This window comes from Doryrhamphus excisus, chromosome 13 (genome assembly GCF_030265055.1).
Source record: "Doryrhamphus excisus isolate RoL2022-K1 chromosome 13, RoL_Dexc_1.0, whole genome shotgun sequence".
NCBI classification, from domain to species: Eukaryota; Metazoa; Chordata; class Actinopteri; order Syngnathiformes; family Syngnathidae; genus Doryrhamphus; species Doryrhamphus excisus.
Window position 1 is genome coordinate 8,898,605 of NC_080478.1, and position 18,465 is coordinate 8,917,069.

Here is an 18,465-nt window from a genome sequence, read left to right on the forward strand (position 1 = left end):
CAATAGTATTTTTTGTAATATATGTAATACATAGGACCAGAAGGACGTTTCTCCTCATGTACAGCTGTTTCTGCTTGCTTGCAAATAACTCCCTAGTGGTAACAGAGCTATTATTGACCAGCCAGGGGGAATTTTCACGTCTATCCTGTTTTGAGAGGAAGTTTTTAATCAAATGTTGAAGTGTCTTTGGCTCTCAGCAGCCTCCTCCGTGTTTCCTGCCCAGGGGCGGCATGTAGAAGGGCTTTAAGGCCACCTTTTGTGACTCGGACTGTGAAGAGAAAAATACATTGTAATACCACATAATAACAAATCAATGAAAGCGTGGTTTAAGTTTACCTTGGCCAAACGTGACTGGCATTTCTTGGAGGCGATGGCTGGCAGGGTGCCCCTGTGGGTGAGTGTGAACGCGGGCGAAGCCGGGAAGGACCGCTGTGGCCCTGTGACAGCCATGTTGAGTTTGGGCAGCTCAGTAGTGTAATGGGGGATGTTCCGTCTGCAGAGGGGCTCTGCTACGTTCTTTGTGTTGTGCTAAAGAAAGAGAGAGAGATGCTTTCCTTGAATAAATCATACATTAAAATAGATATAGGTGGCACGGCGGTCTAGTGGTTAGCGTGCAGACCTCACAGCTAGGAGACCGGGGTTCAATTCCACCCTCGGCCATCTCTGTGTGGAGTTTGCATGTTCTCCCCGTGCATGCGTGGGTTTTCTCTGGGTACTCCGGTTTCCTCCCACATTCCAAAAACATGCTAGGTTAATTGGCGACTCCAAATTGTCCATAGGTATGAATGTGAGTGTGAATGGTTGTTTGTCTATATGTGCCCTGTGATTGGCTGGCGACCATTCCAGGGTCTACCCCGCCTCTCGCCCGAAGACAGCTGGGATAGGCTCCAGCACCCCCCCACGACCCTTCGTGAGGAAAAAGCGGTAGAATGAATGAAAATAGATATAATACTTACACCAATTAAAGGGGTGGGCCTCGTGTGTCTCCCCCTCATTTGTTTGCCAAGTCGAGTGGGTCGCCACAGGAGGTCAGAGGAGACTCCATCAGCTTTTTTCTCTGCCAACCTGAAAGCAAATATGCCTGAAAAATTATTTACAAAATATAAAGTTGCATAATTTACAGAATTGGGAAACATTCATTAGGAATTCAGTCAAACCAAAACAGAATGTATTATCTTATTAATAGGAAGTATATGTTCAAAATTTCCACTGGTAATGTATACGTATCTACTGTAAATATGCCGTATGTACCGAATTTCCCGAAAGTATGCGTGCCTCAGGGCAGTTTCTGCCGTGATGCGTTCGTCGGCATCATAGGCCAGCATCTGATACAGTAGAGACAAAGCTGGGGCCGGGCAGTCGGGAATAAGGCGTGAGATTCCGGATCCTTTCTTAACAGGGAAGTTGAAATGCATCGCTTTGGATCTGTCAAGCATCAAACATCACACCGTCACCAATGTACTGTACCGCATAGCCGACCCTCAGGTAAGTCAGTTTGTGCAAGATGATGAAGGAGTGACATAACCTACTGCTTGAATTTTCGCAGGACGCTTTGATCGGGAGTTCCCAACACATCGTGGATCTTGGCGATCTGGTCCAATTCGTTGGTGCCGGGGAAGAGGGGATTCAAGCTGAAAAGACAACGACATGAATGGAGTGAGCCAATGTCAGTCATGCCTCCCTGGAGATGTTTTCGGGGCACATCTGACTGGTAGGGAGTCTCGGGAGGCCCAGGACAGACGAGGAGTGGCCGAGGAGAAGGTATTCTGGGCTTCCCACAACCTGACCTCGGATAAGCGGTCGGAGATGCATGGAAAAATATAATACATATTCTAATATATACCAGGTTTAGAGACAGCGACTTCCCCCTGGCCATCAGACTGCTCAATGCCAAATAAGCCTCGACCTGCCCACACGCACAACCAAAACTTTAAATTATTGTTGTTTATTCTAAATTATTTAAATTATTTGTACAAATTACTGTTTATGCTGTACATTGTTGTTCATATTTGATGTCATCTATTTATTCTCCACATTATTATTTATTATTTATTATCATTTATTATATATAAATATATATTATATTATTATATATATAATATATAATAAATGGAAATATTTAAATATCTAAATACAGAGATACGTTGGTTTTGGCTATTAATTCATTCAAAAATCATCCGAAAAATGTATGAAAACTGAGGCAAAAAATTATGTCAATCAAATAATCTATTCCAGACACAAAAATATTAACAAAATAAGAATAAATAAAAATTTATTATAAATAATAAATAATTTATTTATTATTTATTATTTATTATTTATTATTTATTATTTATTATTTATTATTTATTATTTATTATTTATTATTTATTATTTATTATTTATTATTTTTTATTTATTGTTTATTATTTATTATTTATTATTTATTATTTATTATTTATTACACGGGAGCCAGGCATCGACATTTCGTTGGCAATTTCACTGCTGTGTTATTGTGCAATGACAATAAAGAAAGTCTATGTCTATAATAATTAAGTACTCTACAATACAAACCCCAAAGATCATTCAATTTGTATTTTTTGGGGGGGGTAAAATATGGCCACAAAACCTCTTGAATTGATGTCATGTAAAATGTTTTGTTGTTTGCAAGACCTCTCTATGCGTGTTGTGCTTTTTCTTTGGCTTTTACACAACATGTATTGCAAAAGACAGCCCAGGGATCTCAAGACTATACACAGGAAGTTGCATAAAGTAGGCATATTCAAAGCAGTAAGACTAATATGTTGTATTGTGTCCAGCATTGATCTTCAACTTTTTCAGTGGGTCAGAAGTTATTGCCTGGCAAAAATGTAAAGACCCGATGTTCATGAATGCACCTTGCGTTCTTGACAGTGCCATACGCTTCCATGGCTGCCACGAGATGCGTGCCATGTTTATGGGCGACTTAGTCAAGTTTGAGCAGGAGGGGTTAGGACATGGAGTGAAGACTTTACAGAAGCCGTCTTTACAACACACAGCTGCAGATGTCTGCTGGAGAAGAGCGCACCATGACGAGAGAAGAGCCCCTTTAAATATCAGTTATTTGAGAAGTTTGACTGCAATTTGCCGTCACCGCTTTGCATGGAGGTGTGATGATCGGTCCCACTATCTCCTCTTGGGACAAAATGTTCAGATTCCTCGGCCTGCTTCCCCGACCAACCACGCCTACTCTCCTGTAATCGGTCAAGTGTCGTCTCCTTCCTCCCTGCCGGCACTCAGAGCGACCCCCCCTAAAATATACCCTTCCCGTGGAGTTACCTCATGACCTCAAAGAAAACACAGCCGGCGCTCCAGATGTCCATCTTCAGGCTGTAATAGCCGTCAGTGAGGAGGCACTCCGGGGCTCGGTACCAGCGGGTGGAGATGTACTCTGTGTGGGGGGGTTTGGAATGCACGCTCCTGCACGACCCAAAGTCTCCCAGCTTCAGAACGTTGTGCTAAAAAAAAAATTATAATAATTTTACGATATAACTTTTTATTCTATTATTATGGTTGTATCTGTTTTTGTAAAAGTGGGATGCGTTAAGATTGGATATCATGAGATTTTCCGCTTACTTTGATGAGAATGTTTTCTGGCTTCACGTCTCTGTGGAAGATCCCGCAGCTGTAAAGCCGAAACAGTCGGAAGTTAGCCTCCAAATTAAATCGCCTTATATAATAATTATTTTAATATCAGTGCAATGTAATGTGAAAGCCATACACTTTGGATTTCACATCACAAAATGCTGGAAACTTTAAAACTATTGCTATAAAAGACACTGTTACCCACAGGACTGCTATCTATTTGTGGCAAGTGTCAAATGTATTTGTGGCAGGCCGCACAAATATCTTTTTGACACCAATAATGGCAAATAGAAAAGGTGTGACGGTAACCATAGACCTTGGAAATATTTAAATATCTAAATACAGAGATACGTCAGTTTTGGCTATTAATTCATTCAAAAATCATCAGAAAAATGTATAAAACTGAGGCAAAAAAATTATGTCACTCAAATAATCTATTCCAGACACAAAAATATTAACAAAAAAAATTATATAGACACATATTTTATAGTAAAAATGCACAAACAGTGAGTTAGCAACATTGTCTGGGCACTCGATTTACATGCAGAATTGTATAAAAACTGCAACAGTGTAAATATACAGTATATATACTGTAAAACCCTTCTTTCGCAGAGAGCATCTGAGAATTGTCCCGTGTCCAATTGGAACCTCCGGCTAAGAGCTGGTGACATTTTTTTTTTGGGTCTACAAATCTACTCTTTTTTTGTCTTACTGCGTCCAAAACTTCGCAGTAACGGTGCGCTGTGAGAAGCCTTGCCTATGCAGCGCAACAATCCAACCGTATTTTTTGGTCTACCCATGGTTAACTTATTTTTACACTTGTACAACAGTTAATAACGATAGAATGTGACTTGAAACATTACCGATGTAGTTAATAAAATATGTTTAATTAATGAATAATCACATTGCTTGATATGGTAAAAATGAAAGTTACCTGTGCATGTGGTCAAGTGACTTACACAGCTGGTACATGTAGTGTCTCACCGTCTGATCCGGCAATGGTGTTTGTCTTGCTGCGAGGCACAACGTTATTCCGACAAAATCTCATTTTTATTGTAGTGTTCCTACACTTTTGGGAGTCAAAGTCCCGCCCACCTTTAATGAGCTCATATATGTTCATCTCCATCAGCTCGCAAATCAACGACACGGTGCCGCTTTCTTTGTCACTGAAACGACAAATCAGAAAATATTACAGTATCTCACAAAAGTAAGTATTTTTATTATACTTCTCTGCTTTAAATTGTAAATCTTTTTTTTTTATAGAAAGTGGTTTCATGGTGATATCTGCAAGTCAATTCTAAATTCCAACTGGAAAATGCTTAAACAAGATGTGATGTTGTGTTACTGCACGTTTTGTAAGTACAATATTGTGTACTGTATGCCTGTTAATGTTTGATTCCATATGTGAGCGGCACACTATAGGGTTTAGTGTGCAAAAAAAAAAGGCATGATTAGGGTTTTTCACCAGTTTTTCTCTGAAGGTCCTTAGATGTAACACAGATGAATACTCTATGTCAGGGGTCTCAAACACGCGGCCTGCGGGCCACTAGTTTGAAGCCTCCGCCTTGATATGAAAGTTTAATGTTAGTGCGACCCGCGCAAGTTTGATATGGATGCTGTATGGTATCATGTACCCAGAAAAAATTATTACGTTTGATTAATGTTCATGTTAAAGGTTAAATAACTGTTAATAGTTATCCTCCCTATCCGTGTGGAAGTGGTAAGTTTTTGGCTTTTTAAGTTTAAAGGAAATAACTTGGAGGCTACCGTTTAGGTCGCTAGCTCTCTAGTTTACGAGTTAGCATGTGTCACAAGACCCTGCAGTTGCGCAATATGTTGTAAATAAAAAGAGTATAAATGTGACTATAGTCGTGTTTTGTCATGTCTACAGGGCTCTAATAATGCGTTGTTAATTTTAATCTGAAAAAAATAATTTGTCTACCCACCAACTATATGTGGTTTCTTAAGTTTTTATTATTTGCTATTTAATTATTATTATTATATTTATTTATTACTGATTGATTGATTTTCTTTATTCTTGATTTGTTTATTTATTTTTCATCTTATTTTGTGTAGAAAAATAAAAATTAAGATATTTGAGAACAGTGGAATGTTTTATCAGAGCTTTTCTTGTAGAAAATCGGAACCAAAGCAAAGTTTATTCATTTTTCTGTTTTTAATAAATGCGTTTTTTTTTTTTTTTTCTGGAAAACCTGATGCGGCCCAGCCTCGCCCAGACCCTAGCTCCAGTGGCCCCCAGGTAAATTGAGTTTGAGACCCCTGCTCTATGTATTTCATGTAAATATGTGGCAACTCAAGTGATTAACAGGTTAATTGTGTGTTATCAGGTAAGTCTTGTAAGGTGACATGTCAGAAGATGAAGAAAGAACTCACAAAACGAGGTCATGCAGCTGGATGATATTGGCATGAGGGCTGAGTCTCCGCATCGCCTGAACCTCCCGCAGGTTGTTGGCCTGCTCCACACTAACACAATAACACAAGTTTTCTTCATTTGAACATGCATCAGATTACAATTGAGTGCATCCCATCATCAGTTCACAGTTCCACATGTCCAAAAGGAGTAGGAAGAAGCAAAGCTTATTAAATCCTACCCCTCCATCTGGTACTTTTACAATCAGTAACTGTTACATTTGTTCACTTCCTGCTTTCCTAATATAATTTAAGTTTTTTTTTAATAACATTTTTATTTTATTTTATTTTTGTCACTTACCAAAGTACAACGTGATATGACCATACAATGACATGCTATCTGAGTAACATCAGCGTTCACCTGTTAATGGTCTGCTTCATTGTTTTGCACGCGTAGTATTTCCCATCCTTCAGGCTCTGAGTTTTGACCACCTCGGAGAAGCTGCCCTCTCCGATCTTCTTGATTATTTTGTAGCCTGCAACAACGACAGCAAGACTGAGCTCATTTGTGCATAGCAACAGCAGGACAACTGCTCATTAGACAGTGAATGCAGCAATTCAATCAGCCCTGATTGGATAATAAAGCTTATTGCGTTAGGGAATTGGGATTTTAGCGGGGGAAGGATGTTTCATCCATCGTTCCTGAAGGAGCGTACTTCTCATCTTTTTCACGTGTTGTTTTTTTTCACGTATATTTAAGCCCCAAATGTATTTTTATATATTATATTATTAGCTATTTTAGCAAACAAACTTGAATTTAAATTTAATTCCAGGAAATCGTTCATTAATATATTTATTTATTTACATTATTTTATGCAAGTCTATAACATAGTTTTAGTTATTGATTTATTTTTAAATCTCCAGCACCCCTGAGCCCATGTACCACCAGTGGTACTCGTACCACAGTTTGAAAACATCCTTAACAAAGATTGGAAATGCCTGTATGGAGATAGAGTACAGAGTTGCACATCCCCCCCCCCCCTTTCGCAGCTTCACTTTTTCACATTTTTCACAGCCAATTAATATCATATTGTGATTCCTCGCTGTTTCTCAGTAGAGTACAGCCTATTATTAGTCTACAAATGTGCATATGTAAGCAAATAGTGTGTACTAAATGAAGTATTTTCAAGCATAAAAATGACTAAATTAATTATAAAATAAGGCATTCAGCAGACATACTGTGCTCAGGCTTGGGTATGTGTATCTAACATAATATCATCAAATGAAAAGTTGCAGTTTTTTTATAGGTTAGTGTTTGGGTGTAAGAACTGTAAGTGTCTGTATGTGTAATTTAAATGCGTACACAAGGTGTATTTCATAATTTGGGGCCCTCCACTTCCTACTACACTGGCAAAATCTAGAACATTCTCATCAAATATTTGCTCTGAAAATGGTATACTACTGTGTTGAGAAGTAGCATCAATTGTTTTGTACATTTAGCATGTTCAAATGTAAGACAATAATGATGATAATGACTTTTTTTTAAATTAAGAGTGGGGTCCCGCACGGCTCAATTCTCAGACTTTTAATCTTTTAGCTTTACATCCATTCATCCATCTTTTATGCGGCTTATCCTCACTAGGGTTGCAAGCTATGCTGGAGCCTATCCAAGGCTGATTTCGGGCAAGAGGTGCGGTACACCCTGGACTGGTCACCATGCACTTATAAACCACATATACTGTAAAAAAAACATTCACATTTACTGTACATTTATACAGATGGGCAATTTAGAGTCACAAATAAACCAATTTTAGCATTACACATTACAGAAATATTTTTGTGTATGTATCTCTTTGAATAATCAACACCTACCCTAACTTGTGTAAAAATGGTAATAATAATACTGACAAAATAACTGTTAATATATTTAGTAAATGCAAAATGGAAGTGGATTCGAGGTCGGTGAGCAGAAATACACACACACACACACACACATACGCATAGCGGTCAAATTATACTTACAGTGCATTCCTCCGACACGTTTATATTTGGAGCAGGCATTTTATTTATTGTTTTTTTTTGTTTGTTTTTTAATAAAATGCCGAAAAGGACGAAGCGAAGTCGCCTCGAGAGTGCTAGCCTAGCTTCACTAGTGAGAGCTGTTAGCTTGACCGTCGCCTAGGTAACGGAGCACGTTTTCGCCCTCCCCTCTTGACCCGACTAGAGAAGCCGGCCACTTCGGTCGGAAGCCTGCAACCTCTGAGGTTATTCGCTCAGAAAAGCGACTGATATCAAGCGTGTGGATGACCTACTATAAAATATTTGAATTTTACCCACAGGCCCTTATTATTTAACGCCGAATCGTTGTTCTTACCCTTTTTCCAGAGATGGGTGGTGACGGCTAGCTTGCATGTCTTCTCGCCGGGCTTCGGGCTGTGGCGGTTCTGCACGTCCACAACATCTCCGGTGTTGTTCCAGTCACTGTTAGCCCCATTTTTCCATGCATTCCGGAGGTTTGCCCTGTTTTTAACGCCAATCAACCAGTTGGAGTAGTGCATCATTAGTGCACATGGAATTTGAGGAGGTCTAGCAAGCATTAATTTTGTTTACAAAAATGCAACAGTCACTATTTGATGTAGTAAATTAATGTCAAAGCGTAAGCGAAAAGCAGTGAATCATCACCACATTCAGTGATTCCACTCCCTCCTGCACAGCACAAAAAAAGCATCTGTCATTATTGCCCCTCGTCAGATTCCGTACTTGTATTCAATGCTAAGCTGCTCATGCTCAGTAACCCGGCTAGTCTTTATGTCGCAAAATTACACATAGTTTTATGATTGTAACATATATCAGTTAAACGTGAAAACACGAGTTTCCAAAGCACATTCAATGGACGTTATCAGGGAGACAAATGCCATAAAAATACAAGTTTTGCTCCGCGTCGGCTTCCCTACTTGTATGCACCACTGCGCATGCTCCGTAATCAGCTCTGATCAGCAAAGTGTGGCACAAGCTAGTCTTATCATTTTGTTTGACATTTTTTCTCCCTTTAATACACAATAATTAAACATGAAAACACGATTCACCACAGCGGATATTAGGGCTGTTATCGCGGAGATAAATGCCAAGTAGGTGACATTTTTTCCGCCCCTAATCAAGCTAACTTGTCTCATCTGGGAGGTTCTAGCCAAAATGCTAACGTGTTTACGCTCTTTTCCACGCCATTCATTTCTTTTTTTGTGTCGCTTTTCGTTTTCTTTGACAGCTACATCGGCATGAGAGTGAACAACGTGTACGACATCGACAACAAGACGTACCTCATTCGGCTACAAAAGTAAGGACCTCGCTATAACACTCATTACGCTAGATGTGTGTTCTTTTAATAAGTTTACTACTGTACAGCATAATGCCGTGACGTCAGCATAGATGTAAAGCTGTGATGACGATTATGACCGCTTCCAGTCCATTTGTATTATTTAGAGTTTTTTTAGTTTTATTTACAGTGTTCCAATATCATTAACACCGTCAAAGAGGTTCATTAAACAAAATTATCAAAATGTGAACAGCATGATGAAGACGTCTATATTCAATATAGTCTACATGCTACATTAAGTAGCAATACGAGACACCTGTTGTGGAATTTGCCATTCAAATTTCAAATTAAAGGAACATTCCTAATGTTTTACAGTATAATACATTATTATCTTTGTAAAGGCATACATATATTGAACTGGATCACATTAGCTGGTTTGTGTTTTTGCTGAAAAGGCCTGACAGCAAAGCCATTCTCCTGCTTGAATCGGGCATCCGGATCCACTCCACAGACTTCGAATGGCCGAAGAACATGATGCCTTCGGGCTTTGCAATGAAAGTAAGATGTTTTTTTTCAAATAGGCTTAGTTATTCTGGTATTAGTGTTTCATTGTGTCAGTGCTGAGAATGTGGCATTTTCTAATTAAGAGTTTAAAGGGCCCCTTCCACACCAGTCAGAACATGACAGCGGAATATTTAAAACATATACAGAAGTCTGGAAAGTTGGAATTGTTGGATAAGGTAATTTTCTTAAGGTAGTCTGCATGCAAATATGTAAAGGCCATGTCCTTCTAGTGCCGCAAGCACCTGAAGACACGACGGCTGACACAGGTGAAGCAGCTCGGCATTGACAGGATCGTCGACATTCAGTTTGGCTCTGATGAGGCCGCCTATCACCTGATCGTAGAGCTCTATGACCGGGTAGGAGGATATCAAACACTCAAACACACGATACAGTATACACAATATGTCAATATACGTATGGTGTGTGTGTGCAGGGTAACATCATTCTTGCAGACCATGAGTACACCATCTTGAATCTGCTGCGATTTCGCACAGCTGAGGTAGAAGACGTCAAGATCGCTGTGCGGGAACGGTACCCTGTAGAGAGCGCACGACCCCCAGAACCGCTCATCTCTCAAGAAAGGTATTTAGCGTCAATTATATAATGGCCAGGGTATTCGGTTACTCAACTGCAGAGTACAGTGTGTCTGTTGGAGGTAGGGTTTCATTGGAGAGAGATACCTTTTTTATTACGTATGCAGACGCATTTTCAACTGTCTAGGTGTTTAATATTTAAAAATAATGATACTTTATACATTTACTGTACAGTCTACGTATATTTTAACATGAATATGTATTACAACAAATAAAATATTAAGTATTGTAAGTAATAATAAACGGTATATATATTTTTTCCAAATAAATAATATGTCTAGAGCAGGGGTCTCACAATCAATTTACTTGGCGGCCACTGGAGCTAGGGTCTGGGCGAGACTGGGCCGCATCAGGTTTTCCAAAAAAACAAAAAACGCATTTATTAGAAACAGAAAAATGAATAAACTTTGCTTTGGTTTCGATTTTCTACAAGAAAAGCTCTGATAAAACATTCCACTGTTCTCAAATATCTTAATTTTTATTTTTCTACACAAAATAAGATGAAAAATAAATAAACAAATCAAGAATAAAGAAAATCAATCAATCAGTAATAAATAAATAAATATAATAATAACAATAAAAGGGCAAATAATAAAAACTTAAGAAACCACATATAGTTGGTGGGTAGACAAATTATTTTTTTCAGATTAAAATTAACAAAGCATTATTAGAGCCCTGTAGACATGACAAAACACGACTATAGTCACATTTATACTCTTTTTATTTACAACATATTGCGCAACTGCAGGGTCTTGAGACACATGCTAACTCGCAAACTAGAGAGCTAGCAACCTAAACGGTAGCCTTTAAGTTATTTCCTTTAAACTTAAATAGCCAAAAACTTACCATTAACAGTTATTTAACCTTTAACATGAACATTAATCAAACGTAATAATTTTTTCTGGGTACATGATACCATACAGCATCCATATCAAACTTGCGCGGACAGCACTAACATTAAACTTTCATATCAAGGCGGGGGCCTAAAACTAGTGTCCTGCGGGCCACATTTGGTCCGCGGGCCGCGTGTTTGAGACCCCTGGTCTAGAGCATTTTTTTCAAAAATAATTTTGTGAAGTAGTATTTGGAGCATTTTTTTTATTGAAAACATATTTTTACAAATATTTATTAAAAAAAATACAATAATACAATACAAATATATATATATATATACATTCAGAAATGCATGCTTTTAATACAACAATGACAATATACATACATTATTTAGTAATGGAGCCGTTAGTATAATTTTTAAAACTTTTTCTTTAAAATATAGACTCACTGAAATCATCAGCAAAGCACCAAATGGAGAGCAAGTGAAAAGGGTGCTGAACCCTCACCTTCGTAAGTAACCATCAACATCATTCATTTCACTACATTCAAATGAAATATCATTTATGATATTTTCTGACCTTCCACAGCTTATGGAGCCGCTCTGATAGAACATTGTTTAATTGAAACTGGACTGCCAGGCTCAGTCAAAGTTGACAGTCAAGTGGAGGCTTCCCAAGGTATGTCAAGGCAGGCTTACTCCTGATAGCCATGTGCAAAAATGTTTTCTTTATTTTAATATTTATATTATTTCAGCTGCACCTAAAATCCTAGAAGCCCTGCAAATGGCTGAGACATACATGGAAAAAGCAGAGAACTTTAGTGGCAAAGTATGTAATGTGACTTTCTTTCCCCATTTTGCCCACCCCATGTCATTTTTTAAAATTATTCTTTTGTTTTATTGAAGGGCTTCATCATTCAAAAGAGTGAGAAGAAGCCAAGTTTAACTCCAGGGAAAGCCAGCGAAGAGCTGCTTACGTAAGTCACATTACACAATGCTATGTATGCCCTTTAACTATGAATAATAGTATGCTATGCTCAAGTGCCTGTGAATATTCTTATTGTGTTTACAGTGTTCCCTCGTTTATCGCTGGCGATAGGTTCCCAAAATAGCTTGCAATAAATAATATCCCCGAAGTAGCCAACTTTTTTTTAATAATGTTAAAACCCCTCATCATATACTTTATTCAGCATATATGTATGTATGTATATATATATATATATATACATATACATATATTTTTTCTTATTTATAATTTTTATAATTTCACTAATTTGACCTTGCCTCTTCGTCATCCTGGCGCCCTTCTGCTGTACTGTAGTGTTTTTGTATCCTGGTTAAAATGCATTGCTCCTTTCGTCGTATTTTCCTCCTTCCATAATGGGACCCTACACCTGCAACTTCTTCTTCGTCTTTTGTGTCTTGGGCGCACCTGCAGGATCCTTTGACAATGCCGAACGTTTCGTCAACATTGTGGGTGTTGTCCAGGAAGTCTGCAACAGGTGAACCACGATGTCATGAGGGAACACTGTACTCAAGTGTGTATAGTAAAGCCTAATTTCTGAGCGGTATAAGATAATAAATGAAAATATGCATCTAACATGTAACAACAATATTAGTTGTATGTAGTATGACATCAAGTCATTTACATATAAACAGACAAATCCACCCTAATAAAAAAATGTATGTTTTACAGTTATGATGAATTTCATCCGTTCCTCTTTGCCCAACATTTAAAAAGCCCCTACTTGGAGTTTGATACTTTTAACAAGGTAAACACTCCCAATTTATCACATTAGACTAATCTCCACCGTGTTTCTGCTGCAGTGATCTCTTGTGATGTTATCTTCTCAGGCGGTAGATGAGTTTTTCTCCAAGATGGAGAGCCAGAGGATCGACATGAAGGCTTTGCAGCAGGAGAAGCAAGCCTTGAAGAAGTTGGAAAACGTCAAGAGGGACCATGAGCAAAGACTGGAGGCCTTGCATCAAGTTCAGGTAAAGCCGTGAAGAAGAAAGAAGAAGAAAGAGAAGCTGTGGTGAGACATGCTCTTTGTGCCTCACAGGAAGTGGACAGAGTGAAAGGTGAGCTTGTGGAGATGAACCTGACCGTGGTGGAGAGGGCGCTGCAGGTGATCCGCAGTGCTCTAGCCAACCAGGTGGACTGGACAGAGATCGGTATGCTCGTCAAAGAAGCGCAAGCCGCCAGTGACCCCGTGGCGTGTGCCATCAAGGAGCTGAAGCTGCAGACCAATCACATCACCATGCTTTTGAAGTAGGACCCTAAATTGTCCACATTTAGTGTGCAACAAAATGACCAACTGCCTTTTTTTTTTTTTTAAACCTAGGAATCCGTACATTAACGAGGAAGAGCCGGAGGAAGAAGTCTTGAAGGAGGCCAATGAGGAGAAGGGCAAGAAAAACAAAAACAAAGACAAAGGACAGAATAAGAAGCCGCAGAAGAACAAGCCCATGCTGGTGGATGTGGATCTTGGCCTGTCAGCCTACGCCAATGCCAAAAAGTAAGTGTAGTTTAAGTACAGTAGATCCCCCTATTCATTGGGGTTACCCCCTGAAATAGTAAAAAAAAAAAAAAAAATGTACATTTAATATGCCTCTCACTTTTATTAAATACAATATAATTTGTAAACTACTCACTACTTATAATCAACAATGAAAGATGATCTATTGGAGAAAAGATCTCAGGCACGGTGCCGCCTCTAGCTTGGATGTCAGGTTACTGCAATATAATAAAACAAATTAAGATAATATAGTATGAACAAATATTATTAATTGATAAGAAATCGGTGACTATACGGTACTGTGAATGGTTACATTGTAGCTATTCTAGCAGCAACATACATCAAGAAAATTGCATTTATCTCCCTGGTCTTGTGCAGCCACTTGTTGCTAGGCAAAATTCACGAGATACAGTTATTTTTTTTCTCCAACGACCAATTAAACAAAACACAGAGGGACAGCTGTGTCACACCTCAGAGAAAGGACAGGGAGGGTCGGCAGCAACACATGGACATTATTCATACACTATAGCACTGTAAGGATGCTGACCTCATATACTGTACCATATTCTATTTATTTACTGACTTAGAGAGTACCAGATGTTTATTAGTGGTAAGGTGTTTATTAGTGGGGAGGCCTATTTACACAATGCAATGTCATAAAAATATTATAGTTTTACACCCCCCCCCCACAAATATATAATCACACTTATTTTACATACAATTTATTTTGAAAAATAGTATAGTATGTTTATTGGAATGACGCCTTTTTTGTAAAAGTTTTAAAAAATAATATTACAGTAAATATTACCTATTTAAAAAAATGGATAATGATGCATTACCATATTCAGTATATGTATTTATTCACTTGCACACGTTTGTTAGTGGTAGGTGTATTAGTGGATCGGCCTATTTGTACAATGTAATTTTATTAAAATACTATATTCTTAACTTTAAATAAAATACTGTATATTTTGCAAAATACAGTATTATGTTTAGTGGGTTCAGCCCTTTATTTGAAAAAAGGTGTTTAATAATATTAAATATGACCTTGTTAAAAAAATTATGATGGTTACCATATTTCATATATATTTATTTATTTAGAGTACCGTGTGTTTATTGTGGTAATTTAGTGGTAAGGTTTTTATTAGTGGGGAGGCCTTTTTGTACAATGCCGTTTTTTTTTCATTTGTTCCCACAAAATATTTAAAATATGTTTATTGGGATGAGACTTTTTGCCTTTACAAAAGTATATTTTATAATATAAAAAAAATCTTATTATAAAAGTCATAATGATACTTATATGTTTAATATATTTTATTCAATATAAAATCTACATATTATGGTACATATAATATATTTTGTACTCATTGTACACAGATTGACCCCCCCCCCTCCCGCGACCCTCATAAGGATAAGCGGACAGATTGTTCACCCCATAATTTACAGCAATTTTTTTTTTAACTCCACCAAAAACACCAGCTTTACAGATGCCACATCGGTGTTTGTGTTGTGTTGAAGACGTCTACAGCATAGCACTGTGCTGTCAGTCGTAGTAAAGGTAACGATATGTATCCTTTAAGGTACTACGACTGCAAGCGCAGTGCTGAGAAGAAGGAGCAGAAAACGATCCAAGCAGCAGATAAGGTAAGAAAGCGGTTCTGCTGTTATCTCGCCATCAAGCCCACAGTGACTGCCCACTGACGATGCTCCACTGCCTTCATTCAAGGCCATGAAATCCGCAGAGAAAAAAACCCAGCAAACCCTGAAAGAAGTCCAAACGGTGACCACCATTCAGAAGGCCAGAAAGGTTTACTGGTGCGTGACTGCTCCACAGCTGCTGATCGCTCTTATTTAGGAGATCCTGGTGTCCACTCCATTCTATTTGTTGTTCTTCTCTTTGGCAGGTTTGAGAAGTTCCTGTGGTTCATAACCTCTGAGAACTACCTCGTCATCGCAGGAAGGGATCAGCAGCAGAACGAGATGATCGTCAAGCGCTACCTGCGGGCCGGTAAAGAAGGACCACATGTTTTTAAGTCAGAGGTCATACACTCTCTTAATTCATCTTTACAATCCAGGCGACATCTATGTCCATGCTGACCTCCACGGTGCAACCAGCTGCATTATCAAAAACCCCACAGGTCAGCCTTCGTGTCTCCTGATTGTCTACACACAGAATTTAGGAAATTCTTATTGATGTCTTCATCTTTGCTCCAGGTAACCCCATCCCCCCTCGTACCCTGACAGAGGCGGGTACCATGTCTGTGTGCTACAGCGCCGCCTGGGACGCTAAGATAGTCACCAGTGCTTGGTGGGTCCACCATCATCAGGTGAGTTCAGGATACAAGAAGTGGTTTTTTTTGTTGTATTTATGTATGTTACGTCATGGGTGGTGCTGGAGCCTATCCCAGCTGTCGCCAGCCAATCACAGGGCACATATAGACAAACAACCATTCACACTCACATTCATACCTATGGACAATTTGGAGTCGCCAATTAACCTAGCATGTTTTTGGAATGTGGGAGGAAACCGGAGTACCCGGAGAAAACCCACGCATGCACGGGGAGAACATGCAAACTCCACACAGAGATGGCCGAGGGTGGAATTGAACCCTGGTCTCCTAGCTGTGAGGTCTGCGTGCTAACCACTCGTCCGCCGTGCCGCCCCAAACTTTTATTAATGTGGTATAATAATAATAATACTAATATTGAGGTTGTATATGTTTGAATACATGCTGTAAAATGATGGAAACGTTCATTACATGAGCTGCTGTTGTTGTTGTAGGTGTCCAAAACGGCTCCTACAGGAGAGTACCTGACCACCGGTAGCTTCATGATTCGAGGTATGATATGTTAATTCCCACTTTGAACACTGTGATGAAACACTCTAATGAATCAATGATCACTTTTTCTCCTCAGGGAAGAAAAACTATCTTCCGCCTTCCTACTTGATTATGGGATTTGGCTTCCTCTTCAAGGTAAAGCCCCAAAGCCTGTATGTCAGGGGTCTCAAACTCAATTTACCTGGGGGCCACCGGAGCTAGGTTCTGGGTGAAGCCGGGCCGCATCAGGTTTTCAAAAAAAACCCCAAAAAAACGCATTTATTAAAAACTGAAAAAAAAATCAATAAAAAAAATCTTCAATACTTTTGCTTCTGCTATACCCTACACTTTTTTAGTTCTTTGGTTCCGGTTTTCCACACCAAAATATCTGATAAAACATTCCACTGTTCTCAAATATCTTAATTTTTATTTTTCTATACACAAAATAAGATAAAATAAATAAATAAACAAATTAAGAATAAAGACAATAAATCAATCAATCAGTAATAAATAAGTAAAATAATAATAAAACAGCAAATAAGAAAAACGTAAGAAACCACATACAGTTGATAGGAAATTATTTTTTTCCGATTCAAATGTACAGTATTAACAGTTATTTAACCTTTAACATGAACATGAATGAAACCTAATAATTTGACCCAATTAGCAAGTTAGCATCGTACTCAGTTCCATCTGGGAGCAGCGTCGTAACTTTAACAACATGTTTGATGAGATGCTTTATCTTGACGTGTATTTTCCGTTTTATTCCAAATCATTTCCTGCATTTATTTGTACCCAGCGTCATAAGCCTTTAGCTTCATTGCTAATCCAAAGCAAAACAGGCCGGGGTAACAGGGTAGGGTAACAGTATGGGCGGGGCAAAATCATGATAATTGTGTCCGGTGTGCACACAGCTTTAAGCTGTCATTTCAACATTAAACTTTGGTATCAAGGTGGGGGCCTCAAACTAGCGTCTCGCGGGCCGCATGTTTGAGACCCCTGCTGTATGTGATACTGCATGTACATCCAACATTGTGTTTGCAACACGCTTCCAGGTGGACGAGCAGAGCGTGTTTCGGCACAAAGGCGAGCGTAAGGTAAAGACAGTGGAGGAGGACGTAGAGGACGTGGCGTCCAGAACCGCTGAGCTGTTGGAGGAAGGGGAGGAGCTGATTGGTGTGTGTTGACGTCCATGATGCTATCATGCTAGAGTCAGAAGACTTACCGTGTTGCCCTCGCAGGTGACGATAGCGGTGCCGACGATGAAGCAGCAGGAGGAGATGAGGACACGGGAAATGGCGATGGCGGTGCACCACAAACGGAACATGGCTTGGAGTTAGAGGAGATCAAAGAGGAAGCGAGTGAAGAATTGAGCTACCCCGATACGACCATCGCCCTCACTCACTTGCAACCCAACAGGAACTCCCAGAACCTCTTCATCTCAAAGGAAGAGCCCCCTCAGGTTTGAACTCCTCATATGTGTCTTAAAGACGCACAAGCTGACATTGAATGTCCTTTCAGGCTGACGTCCACTTGCCAGGGAAGAAGCACATGCCGGTGAAACAAAGACGGTGAGTTTTGCAGCCCTGTAAGGTCCTTAAAAACTGCACTTCTTGTTTTATCAAATCATACACCCTGATCATACGTGGAATGAGCCAGAATGGAAAAATTGGAATGAAAATTCCTGCTATATTTAAAAGGCATTGCAATGGATCCTGAGTTCATGCCAAATATTGGGGCCCATCCGCTGTAGCTTGGTTACATTATATATATATACAGCGGGGAAAATAAGTATTGAACACGTCAACATTTCTCTCAAAAAACATATTTCTAATGGAGCTATTGACATGAA

The 18,465-nt window shown here is 39.0% G+C and overlaps 2 protein-coding genes across 5 annotated transcripts in view; one reads left to right on the forward strand and one right to left on the reverse strand.

Annotated features, from left to right (window-relative positions):
- On the reverse strand, positions 1-9,387 carry LOC131140118 (MAPK/MAK/MRK overlapping kinase-like). 4 transcript variants are annotated; one of them, XM_058090262.1, is made up of 13 exons: positions 9,291-9,387; positions 8,348-8,493; positions 6,395-6,509; positions 5,998-6,087; positions 4,699-4,769; positions 4,538-4,616; positions 3,595-3,643; positions 3,298-3,476; positions 1,530-1,631; positions 1,252-1,425; positions 957-1,065; positions 337-528; positions 1-268 (listed from the first exon to the last, which is right to left on the reverse strand). In XM_058090262.1, exons 1-13 carry the CDS (start codon positions 9,293-9,295, stop codon positions 194-196), a joined length of 1,386 nt encoding a protein of 461 aa, XP_057946245.1. In that variant the 5' UTR covers positions 9,296-9,387; the 3' UTR covers positions 1-193. The 4 variants fall into 4 exon arrangements, with proteins under 4 accessions (XP_057946245.1, XP_057946244.1, XP_057946247.1 ...); XM_058090261.1 differs by lacking the exon at positions 9,291-9,387 and having other exon boundaries at positions 8,348-8,872; XM_058090264.1 differs by lacking the exons at positions 8,348-8,493; positions 9,291-9,387 and adding an exon at positions 7,996-8,158.
- Positions 8,953-18,465, forward strand: part of LOC131140115 (ribosome quality control complex subunit NEMF-like) — a 15,493-nt gene continuing 5,980 nt past the window's right edge. Inside the window, exons 1-23 of the mRNA XM_058090256.1 lie at positions 8,953-9,101; positions 9,239-9,307; positions 9,742-9,844; positions 10,081-10,206; positions 10,284-10,432; positions 11,720-11,787; positions 11,865-11,954; positions 12,031-12,104; positions 12,182-12,252; positions 12,972-13,047; positions 13,130-13,270; positions 13,339-13,547; positions 13,621-13,794; positions 15,375-15,438; positions 15,521-15,609; positions 15,699-15,802; positions 15,870-15,932; positions 16,009-16,121; positions 16,577-16,634; positions 16,711-16,769; positions 17,669-17,789; positions 17,855-18,075; positions 18,135-18,184. Of these exons, the coding sequence (XP_057946239.1) occupies positions 9,043-9,101; positions 9,239-9,307; positions 9,742-9,844; positions 10,081-10,206; positions 10,284-10,432; positions 11,720-11,787; positions 11,865-11,954; positions 12,031-12,104; positions 12,182-12,252; positions 12,972-13,047; positions 13,130-13,270; positions 13,339-13,547; positions 13,621-13,794; positions 15,375-15,438; positions 15,521-15,609; positions 15,699-15,802; positions 15,870-15,932; positions 16,009-16,121; positions 16,577-16,634; positions 16,711-16,769; positions 17,669-17,789; positions 17,855-18,075; positions 18,135-18,184 (2,351 nt within the window). The 5' untranslated portion in view covers positions 8,953-9,042. The remainder of the gene's footprint in view (positions 9,102-9,238; positions 9,308-9,741; positions 9,845-10,080; positions 10,207-10,283; positions 10,433-11,719; positions 11,788-11,864; positions 11,955-12,030; positions 12,105-12,181; positions 12,253-12,971; positions 13,048-13,129; positions 13,271-13,338; positions 13,548-13,620; positions 13,795-15,374; positions 15,439-15,520; positions 15,610-15,698; positions 15,803-15,869; positions 15,933-16,008; positions 16,122-16,576; positions 16,635-16,710; positions 16,770-17,668; positions 17,790-17,854; positions 18,076-18,134; positions 18,185-18,465) is intronic.

Coding starts and splice junctions, on each gene's coding strand:
- LOC131140118 (XM_058090261.1), bottom strand. CDS start 8,570: ATGCTTGCTAGACCTCCTCAAATTCCATGTGCACTAATGATGCACTAC. Junction 6,510..8,347: donor CACCCATCTCTGGAAAAAGG/GTAAGAACAACG, acceptor TCGTTGTTGCAG/GCTACAAAATAATCAAGAAG. Junction 1,066..1,251: donor GCATACTTTCGGGAAATTCG/GTACATACGGCA, acceptor ATTTGCTTTCAG/GTTGGCAGAGAAAAAAGCTG.